Genomic DNA, 12,979 nt, shown 5'->3' on the forward strand with positions numbered 1-12,979 from the left:
TCTCCCTGCATTCCCATGCACACCTCGTGGAAGTATTGTATCCTGAGTGCTCCAGACTGATTTAAATCTCTGTTTAATGAATTTAAATCTCTGTTCTGCTGCAGAAGTTCCCAGCAGCTGTTGTTAAATAGTGATGGGACCATAACACTGTCAGTGGGAGGCTCCTTGGGCTCAGCCCCTCCTGTCTGGGGATGGCAAAGCAAAAAGAACAGTGGAAGTTTGGGATAAAATCCCTTTAGGATTGTATCAACCTTGTCTAAGCCACTCGTGGCATTCACAGGGCAATTCTTGGCTACACTGGCTTGATTTGTTCTCCTAAATGCCACTGAACTTTCTGCATATTGGGTGTTAATGCTGAGGGATTTTCATCCAAGTGACACGAAATCAAAGGCTTTGCACTGAAGGCATCAGTCACTGCTGCCAGAGGCATTTCACAAAGTGCTTAATGACACAGAAGTGCCAAATGTGTTTTGCTGAGCTCTTTGAAGAGGTGGCCATTATATAGATGTGGAATATATGGGATGAAAAAATGGTCATTCAGGATTAATATTGGTGCCTCTGTAACTGGGGAGAGACACACAAATGCTTTTCCTCTTCAAGCTCACCAGTGTGACAGGTTGGGCTCTCCTTTGGTCACCTCAGAGATTGTGCAAAGTGACCTCTCAGTGAGCAGAAAATGTCAAAAAAAGGATCAAAGATTCATAGAGTCACCGTGGAATCCTGGAATGGTTTGGGTTGGAAGGGACCCTAAAGCTCACCCAGTTCCACCCCTCTGCCATGGGGCACCTCCCACCATCCCAGGTTGCTCCAAGCCCCGTCCAACCTGGCCTTGGACACTTCCAGGGATCCAGGGGCAGCCACAGCTTCTCTGGGCACCCTGTGCCAGGGCCTCCTCTCCCCCACAGCCAACAATTCCTTCCCAATATCCCATCCAAATCTCCACTTTCTTAGTTTGAAGCCGTTCCCTGTGTCCTGTCCCTCCATCCCTTGTCCCCAGTCCCTCTCCAGCTCTCATGGGGCCCCTTTAGTCTCCTCTTCTGGGCCACGTCCAGCTTTTTACATCCTCACCATCTCCCTGCACAGAGCAGCAGCTCTTAGGAGAAGACAATCAAAGATGCTTTAAAGTGAAAAGCTTTCATGTTCTCCCTCACTCTGTGTTTTGTCAGCTTGGTTGAAGAAATTCTGCCAGAATCCATCACTGTAAAAGGCTCGTGGATAAATAGATACATCAAGTTTAGCAGCCACTGCCTACAAACATTTAATGATAGAATTTGGCTCTGGATGCAGAAATATTTTTCATCCAGCAGTGTCTTCCCAGATAGTCCCAACACTTTGTTTTCAGGGTGCACTCTCCCCAAGGAATTTGACTGCATTTCATCCCACAGGTCTGCTGTGGTGCCCTCTGAGGGGGTTCCTGCCCAGCTGCTTCTTGTCAGCACCAAAGCTGGGAAGTGCCACCCTTCAGAATTGCTTTTTTCTCCCTGTATTTCTAAACCTTGCTTGGCAAAGTTTCTGTAGTTTGGAGATCTGTCATCCTTTCAGGAGAGGAACTTGATGAGGAGTGATTAAAGCCTAATGGTTTTCTTTCTTTTGCTGTGTGATGCCAACTGGATTTTTAGATTTTTGTGGATTTGCAGGCTGTAAGACTGGAGGTTTTGGAGAGATAAAAAACCCAAACAAACACTATTTATTTGTTTTAAAGGGAGAAAAGAGAATCAAAGGAACTGATTTAACTGCTTTAAATACTTCTCCTTATTCCGAGTGCTTATTTCTGGATAATAAGGCTGGACAAATTTTATAAAACCTAAACTTTGCAGGGTTTCTTCATTGGTTTATTCTCATCCATCTGCTTCCTGGAGCCCCAGGTCCTGACCCAGTGAGGATCTCAAAATGCACAAACCTGTGCACCCAGAACAGAGCCAGTTTGCTCTGAACCCCATTCCAGTGGTGAATTTTCATTTAGCAGGTTTAGGAACAAGCCAAAACCCCTCCTCTCCTGCTTCCTTTTATTGAACTGGAGCTTTAATGTCTTCAAAAAATTTATTTGGTGACCCTGCTGGGGTTTTGTCCATTTTTTGTCTTCTTATTTTCTACCTTGAAGCACCTAGGTCTTTTAATGCCTGGCACAATCTCTGTATAAATAAAAGCTGTTCTTCTCTCCCATGTTTCTTCCTCTTGAGGGTAAGATCAGTCATATTCCTGCTTTACTGGGCTTAGAAGGGATGCAAGAGAAGGTTCCTCACTCTTCAGCTGGAAGATTTCAGTGCTGAGTTCTGGGAATCACTTGTCTGGGAGCTGAGCACTGCCTGTGTGTTTGTACAGAAATCCTTGGGGGAAAAAATAATAATAAAAGCAGGCAGCTCCCAAATTATGTAATGTGTCTCCCTTAAGGAGCTCTGCTCCTCAAAGTCTGAACCTGCCCTTGCAGTGCATTATTTAACAGTGCTAAAGAGATTTTTCTGCCTTTTTCTCCGTTCTCCTTCTCTTCATGCTTCCCTTTCCCGAGGTTCTGCACTGATCTGGTGGCTCCTTCCCCTGCTGTGTGACAGCCCAAGCCAACAGCATAACCTCAGATTTATATCAGGTGTCACAATGTGCTGCTCTGGTCCCAGGAGAGGGATTATTTCAAATCTGCAACATAAAAACCTGAATATGGAGCAAGTGAAGGCCATTTATTGTCAGTGCCTGCTTGTCCCGCAGGCAGTGGGAATGTCCTCCTGGAAAAGGGGATGCACAGACCTGGATTCTGCCTTCCTTTTTGTGTTAAAGCCAATAATGCTCAGATCCAAACTGAATTTAGAGACTGGAAAAGGATAAAGAGTTCTGGAGATCAAACCATAGATCCTTAAAGTTGGAAGGGGCCTCGAAGATCTTCAAATCCAGCACCACCTCCATGGTCAGGAGCAGTCCATGTCCTCAAGTGCCACATCCAGGTGGTTTTTGAACATTTCCAGGGATGCAAGGGCAGCCACAGCTTCTCTGGGAAACCTGTGCAAGGGCCTCCCCACCTTCACAGGGAAGAATTCTATCCTAATATCTAACCTAAATCTTTTTGAGCTTAAAACCATTCCCCTCTGCCTGTGTAAAAAGCCTCTCTCCCTCTCTTTTTGACAAACTCCATTTCGTGTACTGAAAGTTTAGTTTTCCATCCTTTCATGACCAAAATTTCAAATGCAAGCTTTAACATTTACCAGTTTGCCAATACTTAATCCTTTCATTGAATGATTCTTTTCCATTTCTCTCCCCCCAGGCTGTCCCACGAATTATGGTTCAGTCAGCCAGTCTGGAGGCCAGTGCTGCAAGGATAAAACAGGTGAGCACATCCCAGGTTGTGAGGATACAATTTTTATATTCCCCTGCCAGAGGTGGCCAAAACCTCAGCTGCTTCAAACCTGTTGCACTTGTGCTGCTGCCTCGCTGTGAGACAGTGAAATTCTGCTGGGTGTTTTAGGTCCTGGTAAAACCTCCTCTCCTATTCCTGGTTACACTTTGATATTTGAAAGCATTAGCAGATAATTAGCTGAAATTTAGCTGGTTTGCTGCTTTAAAAGGAAAATTTCTGGGCTCTGACAGTGTCTATAAGCAGGATGTGGCTATTCTAAGTGTGGAGCTTAATTCCCCATTTTGCCATGATAACATGGAAAAACTCTTGCTAAGCTGGAGAGAAAATAGAGCCTGTGATCTCCCATTTTCCAGAAGAACTTCAGTCTCCTGAGCAGCACATCACCTTCCTCCCACTGTGCTTTTATTGTCTTAGAAAACCTGTGTTATCCAAAGGGAAAATGCAGAGAAAGAGCAAAGCTCCTGAGTCCACATGGACACCACCCTTGCCATAGAAAAGTGAACAATATGTTTTTAATCTGCTGAAATACTTTTTAAAAAAACTTTTTTTTTTTGTATTACATTTTACTTAGCAATAGCAAACCTTTGGTTCTGAAATTCTAGTAATCCAGTCAAATCCCTCTTTCTTCAAATGCTGCTTAAGTTTCCAGTGGAAAAGGCATTTTGGGAATAAGCTGAAAATCCTGTAGTTTGGGACACTCATCCACTAGATGGGAGAAATCGCAAAATTGTGAATAATAAACATAAATGTTCACCTGAGACAGGAATTGTTCAAATCTGCCCTTCTCCAACCTCTTTCTCCACCCCCCCTTCCTATTAGCACTCTCCCAGCTCCCTCCTTCCCAAAGAGATTTAGAGACATCCTAATCTTTTAGAGTACATGTGCTGGCAAAAGATATTGATCTATCAGATTTAGTAAACTTTACAGCCAAGAAATACATCACTGAAATGGGCTGTTAATCTCATGAGGTGCAGTTAATTTCATCCTCTGGAAGTGTGAGGTGCTGGTGGCTCTGAGGTGGGAATGGCATTTGGAAATGGGGACAGAAATGACAGTTTAGGTGCAGGGGGATGATTTATCCACCCAGAGAGTTAAGCCAAATAACTGTGAGAGACTTATGGATCACAGCTGGTTCCCATTCCATATAAATCCTGCTGTTCAAACAGCAAATGACCACTCCTGTAATATAAATAATTCTTCAGTAAATATGGGGGAGCGTATTTCTTGGGGTTGACACTTCCCTTATTAATGGAAGGGAGCGAGCTGACAATCCTCCCACTGACTTGGGATCAGCTTCCATCTTCTGGAGATGGCAGCTACACAGGGATTTATATAAGCTCAAAGCCTTGCTGCTTGCCAGAGGTCTGGGATCTGTGCTTTTAGCCCAGATATTCAGGATAACACAGCCCCTCTCTCCCCCTGTGCTTCAGATGAACCAAGAGGAAGCAGCAAAGCAGCCACTGGAAACTGTGGCACAGACGCCTGAGGTGGACAAGAGTCTGGAGAAGACACCCAAAGTGCCTTTGCAGCAGCCCACAGGGGACACCCAGCCCCAGGACTGCCAGGAGGGACCTCCAAGCCCCCTGAGTGAAGCCTCCAGTGGGTATTTTTCCCACAGTGTCTCCACAGCCACCCTCTCCGAGGCCCTGGCAGCGGGAAGCGACACCGTGGCTCAGCCGGGAGGTCCAACACCTGCAGGGAGTGACTCCCCTGCTCCTGCAGTGGCTCAGGTCCCTTCTGATGTGCAGGACAGAGCTCCTGAGAGCTCTCTGGCCACAAAGAGGGAGAATCCCCCCACCTTCAGCCTTCCAAGTGCTCCCCCCAGGCCGAGGGACAGCCCCGAAGTGAATGGGAAGTCTTGCACTTCTCCTTGTCCCAGCGAGCAGGGGAACGATGCCTCTGCAGCCACTGATGCAAAACCTCTTCTCTCTACCTCCACTCCAAAGGAGTCAATATCCAAACAATCAGTGGAGTCAACAGGACCAGCCAGGAAAAAGGAAACATCTACTGGAGCTTCAGAGCTGGGGTTTCCCAAAGCTCATCCCGACCAGCCCAGCGCTGCAGCCTCCCCCTTCAAAATCCAGAAGGTGAAAACATCAGAGCTGAGATCCTTTACCAGCATGCTGGGAGCAGACCCCACGAGTTCCCTGGGCACAGAAGAGCAGCAAGAAGAAGAAAAGAGCACCTCCAGTGCCCGTGGACTGAACCACAACGGGTCAGAGACAGCAGAGGAAAAACTGGAGGTGATTTCTGACTCTGAAGATGCCAATGAAATTCCTGAGTGGCTGAAAGAGGGAGAATATGTCACAGTTGGCACCAATAAGACGGGCACTGTTAGGTACATCGGGCCCACAGACTTCCAGGAAGGAACGTGGGTTGGTGTGGAGCTGGATTTGCCTTCAGGTAAAACATCCCCTGGATCAGGTGGGAAGCAGCTGGCGTGTCCCAGCTGGCAGAGCTCATCCTAAAGCTGCTTTTTTGGGGGGTTTATTACCCACTGGGGGGTTTATTGCTCATTGCAGGAGGCATTTAGAAAAGGGAAATGTAAAAGGTCTTCCCTGCTGTCATCTCTTTCCAAACCTGCTCTCATTCCCAACCCCTTTGAGATCCCAACCCAAACCATGCCTGACTGTCCCTTTTCAGTCATTTCTTTGGCTTCTTACACTGGAAGTAGGAATCAGGATTCCTTTTCCAAGCAGTAGTTGCAGGAGACAGGCCTTGTGTCCGTAGGATTCTTTTCTGGGCTTCTGCTGTGAGGATAAGGGTGTTCAAAGCACAACAGGAGTCGTGGGATTTAGCTCAAAGGGACATTTAGGCTAAATGAGTTGCAAAGTCTCTTAATAGGTATTAAGAGGTAAGAGGATTTTATTTTAAAGTAAGCTTTAAAATGGCAAAATACTATTTCTGTGTGTGTGTGTATATATATAGTGTGTGTATGTATATATATATATATACACAGTATGTATATATATATAGTGTGTATATATATATATAGTTTGTATGTATATATATATGTGAAAAGCAGTAGGAAATTACCATCCCCTGACTACCAGGTCATACAGAAAATTTGAGGTTTCTTTCACCATCTCATTTGTCATCCCTGCCTGACTCTTACCTGTACAGTGGAACTCCCAGAATTCAGAGTTTCCAGGATTTTTTTTGGAAACAGGGTGCAGTTCCTGGGGAGGCTGCTGCTGTTGCTGTGCTCTTGATGTGGGAATGGGGTGTCTCCAGCACAAGAGGAGAGGAAGATGATGGCTGGGATTGATCCCTGCTGGAGTCCAAGCTTCCCAACCCCTTTCCTGTCCAGAGCAGGCAGGACTGGGGGAAGTCAGGGAGTGCCAGTGGAAAATTCAGGAGAGGTACAGTAAGAGAGAGAATTTGGGTTACCCAGGGCATGAAAAACTCCTTATTCCAATCCTTTTAGCCAGTGCAGCATTCCCAGGCTGGGGTGTGAATCAGTTCATCCAGCAGAACACTGTCCAGGATCCAGAGCTCCCAAATCTCCCTGTGCCCCACCAGGTCCTCATCAGAGCTGAACTGGGCAGTGACTTCCCAGCTGCTTTCAGAAAACTCTCTGGAGTTTTCCATCCTGGAAGTCAAACTGGAACTCTCAATCCTTTTGCAAGCTGTAGTAGTTCCTCAGTCCTGGATTTGTGCCTCATTTAAAAAAAAATTAAAAAAAAATAAATATATATATATATTTACAGATTCATTTCAATTTTGGAATGTCACCTTCCCTCTTTCAGGCTGCTCCAGTGCTGATTCTGTAACATCCCAGTAAGCAGCAGCTTCCATGGAAAACTCAGGAGATTTTTAGCCTGCTGAGGACTCAGCTGCTGATGTTGCTGGAATTTCCCCCCCGCCCCCCTTTCTGTTTCCACAAGGAATAAGATCCTGATTTGTTGGAACATGGCACATCTAGAGCTTCATTTGGGGAAGGTGGTCACAGAGGGTGTCTTTGTCACACTGCAAACAGGGACAGAACTCCAAGGACATGGAAATCCAAGTCCTGGCCACGTGAGGATACATTGGACCCAACGTGCTGATAGTGGAAATGAAAAGGAAGCACCCCAAAAGCCAAAGGGGTGACTTTATGTCATTTAAAGAGCTGTTGGACTTTTCCACCTTCCCTTTATGGATGGGAGCAATCCCTGAACAGTTTCCCTGAGAATTCTAAATGATATAAAATGAGAAATAGAAAGATCTCAACAGCACCAGTGTAGAGAAATTATCCTTCCTGTTCTGTGGAGGGTTTATGACATGTCAAAAGTGACAATCCTCAACTTCAAACATCAACTCAGAAAGCCAAAAGCTCTTTTAAATGTCTGCTTTTTGTTCCTTCCTGTTACTTTGGTAATAGAAGTGATTATTTATCACTTTTGGAGAAATTATAGAGCAGGTGGGAAGGAAGGACAAGGTGGAGTGTCCCGTTCAGAGTCACTCTCCATGCAGCGGCCTTGCTGGGGTTCAGCAGGGAAGTTTTACCTCCATGGTGTATTTTTAGGGACCAGCTGTTCTCCCTCTCAGCACTTTTTTCCTTGCCTCCTTCTCTGGGTGCAGTAGCACAATCTGCACAGAATAAAACCCATTTTGTAGGAAAATACCCTTCCCTGTGAGGGGTGGCACAGGTTACCCAGAGAACCTGTGGCTGCCACATCCCTGGAAGTGTCCAAGGCCAGGCTGGGCCTTGGAGCACCCAGGGACAGCAGAAGGTGCTGGGTTGGATTTAACCCATCCCAAACCAGTCTGTGACTCCCTGATTCTCTTGTCCCAGGCAAGAACGACGGCTCCATCGGGGGGAAGCAGTATTTCAGGTGTAACCCGGGCTATGGATTGCTGGTGAAGCCGGGCAGGGTGAGGAGGGCCACGGGCCCGGCGCGGCGCCGCAGCTCCGGCCTGAGGCTGCAGGGAGCGCCGGAGAACAGGAGGAGCGGGAACTTCTCCGGGTCAGCCTCCAACCTGGCCTCCCTCACAGCCCTGGCCAAGGCAGAAGGAGGATCCACGCTGAGACTGGAGAAGAGCCAGAAAAACGCGGAGAACAGGAAATCCTGGGCAAACTGAGAGATCCCAGCCCAGCAAACGCCCTGGGACGCGGCCGGGGGAGCCGGCGGCTTCGGGAAGCGAAAGCAACCGTCCCAACTTCCAGTTGGTGGCAAACACTAATGAAGGGTTTGTTCTCTCTGCTCTGGGTGATTGACATGATAATTCTTTGCCTCGTCGTGGTGCTGGATCCTTCGTTTCCTGTCCCAAATCCTGACGCCTCCGGGGGCAACCGACGGCAGCCGGGGCCGGCGTGCGGCGCTGGGTGGGTGTAATGAGCTCCTTCTCTTCCTCCTTTTAGAGGAAAATTGGTCAAACCACAGACTCCCAACAGCCACAAAATCCTCCCCAGGCACCAGTGCTTCCCTGGAAGTGCAGGGCAGTTCCTGAAGAACCTCCCCATAGTAACAGCTCTGTTGTAATTCCGTAAGAGCTGTGTCAGTATCGTGTAATCCGCCGTGAAAGGGCAAGGTGGGAATGATTCCAGACGGGCAGAAAAGTGAAAGTAGAACTTTGTTTGGAGATAAAGAACCCCCAAAGTCCCTTTATTTAAAGAAGCAGCAGCCCTTGGGTTATGTGGCTGGGACCAGTGCCTGTTTGGATCACTGCCCCGTTATCCCACTCTCGTGTGGAAAGCAGTGTGACCTTCCCCGCTGGTTTGTTGGGAATGGGAGAAAGCCCATGGCCAGCTCTGTCCGATTTTTGATTTTTGATCCATTTAATCTTTGCTCTCACCATGACAAGATCCCCTCTCTCACTTGCCCTAGAGTGGCAGGACCTTCTCCTTGGTTCCTCCCTGTGGGCCAAGAGGATTTTCACAGAGGTGTCAGCACTGAAGTGCTTCCCCATTCCCACCCAGCCTTTGGAGACTCAGAATTTTGCCAAGCAGGGTGTCTCTGTCCTCGTAACAGGATCAATCCAGTCTATTTATTTTTATTTATTCTTTTAAAGCATGAAATGTTTGCGCTTTACAATCACCCCCCTGCACAGAGGAGCTCTCCCAGCACCATCCCGAGCGCCGATCCAAAGAGGAGGTGCCTCTGTCATCCCCAGAACCAGCCTCTCTCTTGGAAAGGGGGAGGTTTGGGCTGGCTTTTAGAAAACTTGATTTTATTTGTGGCTGGTTTTTATCTGCCTGTGGCACAGGGGATGTATCCCTGTCCGTGTGTCCACACACGGATCGGCCGACGCTTGTTTTCCTGTCAAATCCTGAAAAGCCACAGATTTTTCTATCCTGAGCTGTTTATATCTTGTTTAGTCATCACGGGGGGATTGGACAGCCTGAGCAATAGATGTTTTAGCTACGTGGGGACTATTTAGGATGCTAAATTAATGATCAAACTTTAATATCTCTCCAGTCGCTGCCCGTGGGTATCCAAGTGCCTTAAACATCTGGTTCCGAGGTCCAAAGGAAAGCTCCATTGGTATCAAAGGAGATAGGGATGCTTAGTGAAGGAGATAATTATGCTGATTTACTGTAATTAATATCATTTATGCAGAAGGAATAAAATTAAAATAGAAACTAATCTGTAGCAGAAATAAGCGGGCTGGGTTCCGATGCAGCCTGCGTAGAACTGCCAGGGGTTGTGTATCCTTCCAGCTTGGTGTAAGTAGTTTCAGTGTTTCCTAAATTTTCCTCAAGAAATCTTAATATAAAATGTACAGAGCAGCTTTTTAAAGATATTTTTAGTGTACAGTTTTCCCTCTTTTTCCCTTTGCACGAAGCTCCTGTCCATCCAACCCACGATGGGGGAGGAATTTGGTAATAAAGAATTCTGATGCTGAAATCCCGGGTTTTAAAATGAAAACCGGTTTTATGAACACAACCCATACAGTGAAACTCTTCGTTTTGGGGTCTGAGGAGTCTTGCCAATGAAAGACCACCCACTGATTAATTTGATGCCTCTTACACTGCCTTGTTGGTTCTCTGAACTCCACCCTGACCGTGTTTTTAATTGCACTTTGTTCTGATGCGCTGCCGGAAGAAGCTGGTGTGAAGCAGCCCCTCCCCAGAGTTTGTGTTTTTAGTCTCAGCATTTCAGATACTTGGATTTAGGGATGTCTTTAAAACCCCTCCATGTTTGCTCATTGGCCCCTTTGGGGGAGATGCAAAGGGAGGAACCTCCAAGTCCTTTTGAAGCCTCTTTTCTTGTGCTGCTGTCTGGGAATCCAGGATTTCCCCAGGGAAAGGTGTCCAGGCTGCAGGAGAGAAGGGCAGGAGCAGAAGGAGCTGGGTTGGTGGTTCCCTGTTTCTGCTGCTGGTTATAAACTCCTCTGGCCTGTTTGGGCTCCAGCCCTGGCTGTGCTTTGGTGTTTGCACACCTGGGACACGTGGCCGGAGGCTGATCCGACTGACCCGGCCAGGATTCCCTCTCCTCCCACCCTCAGTTGTGTTGCAGAACCACAGAGAGGGGTGTGAGGGGTGCTTTGAGCAGCCCACACCTGCTGGGGTAACTATGGGATGTCCCTCCTCTGGGATAACTGGTCCTGGAAGCAAATCTGTTCAGTAGGGCTGGGATGGTTCCAGGAATCTGCTGGCACGAGGAGCCTGTGGTGCCTTCATGGAGGGAGGACCTTGCTCAGAGCTCTCTTGGTTTTCACCATTTCCTCTGACTTTGGAAACAAAACCTGTCTTGATATTGCACCCTAAAACCACCCCGATGCAGCACAAGCTCCAGAAAGCCAAAAACATCAAATTTGGCCACGAGGGTGTTCCTGGAGGATTCCCTGATTCTCTCCTGCTCCCTCACAGCTTTCCTGGGCATGTGAGGTGTTTTCTAAAGAAGTTTTTCAAATTTTTGGCACAGTGAGTGCACATTCCTCTACTCAAAGCCATCTGTCACTTCATCCCAGCTAAGCCAACTAACCAGAAAAGAGGTAAAAATCATCATGGAGGTAATAATATCTATTTTTTACTGATAATATTAGCTCTACTCTCAGCCTAAAGGAGGAGGTGCTCTTAACTGGAACCGCCCAGCACTGAGGCTGGTCTGTGAATAGCTATGCAGATTTTTCCAAGATTTTCATGCACTTTATACAGGGAAGAAGAATATTTAATGCAGGAGGGTGTCATTTGTATGGAGTGTCTCATCTCCTCTGGTGTCTCTCAGGGGTTCAGTCCTGCTGGCTGTGTCCCTGAAATGTGGGTGGGTCTCAGATTCTTGGAAAATGGTGTTGGTGGGTTGGAAAGGCTCCATCGCCCCTGTGTTTGCAGGGCTGGGGGTCCCTCCTCCCATGGGTGTCTGTGGCACCAAGCCAGCCAAGGGGAGGCTGCTCACAGGGACTTTTTGGTGTTTTCTCAAGCCAAGCCACACCTTTTTCCTGTGTTAGGTTCAGCTCTTGAGGTGTTTTGATCTCCGTGTCCAAAATCAAGCCTGTTCACCCCGAGGTTTTGGCCCTTTGCTGTTCCATGATGTTGTTGAGTTGAGGAAAACGAACAGAAGCGAATTCTGTGTGGTGACACCGCCCAGGTCCTTGAACAGAGGGGTCTGTCCGTGGTTGGGGTGGAAGGTTCAGCACCCCCGTGCTCTCCTACAAAGGCAGAGCCCCCTCATTGCTCCCCACAGCGGTGGAACCCCACCTGAGCAGGGCCTGGGCGTTGTCCAGCCCTGTCCATGGCGATGCTCCCGTTGTCCCACCGCCGGTTCCTCCGGTTCTTTGCACAACATTTCGTTTTCCCAGTGCCTTATCCCGGGGCTGGGCAGCCTCGGGGTGCCTGGATTTTAGGGAATGAGGGGGTGAGGAATGGCGTGGGCCGGTCACACTTCACAACACCTCGAGTGGGGTCACGATCAAGTGTCTTGTTCCTCCATCTCCCGTATCCATCTTTGGTTTCTGCCCTCTCCACCGTTCCCAAACCGCGATCCCGTTGGGTTCCCTGGGAGCCGCTCCCAGCTTGTGTGGCCCTGCCAGGGTCAGACTCTGCAGGGGCTCCGTGTACTTTAAATGAGCTGCAATCCAAAGAGACTTTGTAATGAGCTGTAAAGTTTTTAATTATTTCTGTACCATACTAAATGACTGTAATATTGTATCATACGTGCGATGCCGCCTGCAGGACCTGAATAAACGTCTTCTTTAGAGCCGGGACGTCTGTGCTTTGTTGTTCCAGTTAGTGGCACCAAAATGTTTAGAATGGGAATAGTTTACGTTGGAAAAGCTTCCAAAATTAATTCCAGTGGTTCCCCAGCACTGCCAAGGCCACCACTGACCCATGTCCCCAAGTGCCACATCCACAGGGCTTTTAAATCCCTCTTGGGGATGTGATTCCAGCATTCCCTGGGCAGCTGTGGCAGTGCCTCACCACCCTTTTGGGGAAGCATTGTTTCCTAATACCCACGGTGAGAGGAGGATTCCCAAGGACTTCTCTGCCTTGCTCCAGGTTGGTCTGTAGGGAGCTCGGTGCCTCAGGGAACTGCCACAACCAACCCTGCCAAGGCCTTGGGGTGATCCCCCCTCAACATTTCATTGTGTCCTTGAAAGCCCCAGCCTGAGCCAAATCATTTCCTTTCTCTTTAGCACCATTTCTCTCCCAAATGCAGCTTCATGTTGGAAACAACAGGCAGGGTTTGACTGGGATTATTTTCTGTAGTTTTT

The 12,979-nt window shown here is 47.9% G+C and overlaps 1 protein-coding gene across 1 annotated transcript in view; it reads left to right on the forward strand.

Moving 5' to 3' along the window:
• Window positions 1-12,464, forward strand: part of KIF13B (kinesin family member 13B) — a 126,591-nt gene extending 114,127 nt beyond the window's left edge. Inside the window, exons 39-41 of the mRNA XM_041480858.1 lie at window positions 3,251-3,313; window positions 4,774-5,746; window positions 8,121-12,464. Coding sequence (XP_041336792.1) covers window positions 3,251-3,313; window positions 4,774-5,746; window positions 8,121-8,407 — 1,323 coding nt within the window. The 3' untranslated portion in view covers window positions 8,408-12,464. The remainder of the gene's footprint in view (window positions 1-3,250; window positions 3,314-4,773; window positions 5,747-8,120) is intronic.
• Window positions 12,465-12,979: the final 515 nt, after the last annotated feature.

This window comes from Pyrgilauda ruficollis, unplaced genomic scaffold (assembly GCF_017590135.1).
Source record: "Pyrgilauda ruficollis isolate IOZ18807 unplaced genomic scaffold, ASM1759013v1 scaffold54, whole genome shotgun sequence".
Taxonomy (NCBI): Eukaryota; Metazoa; Chordata; class Aves; order Passeriformes; family Passeridae; genus Pyrgilauda; species Pyrgilauda ruficollis.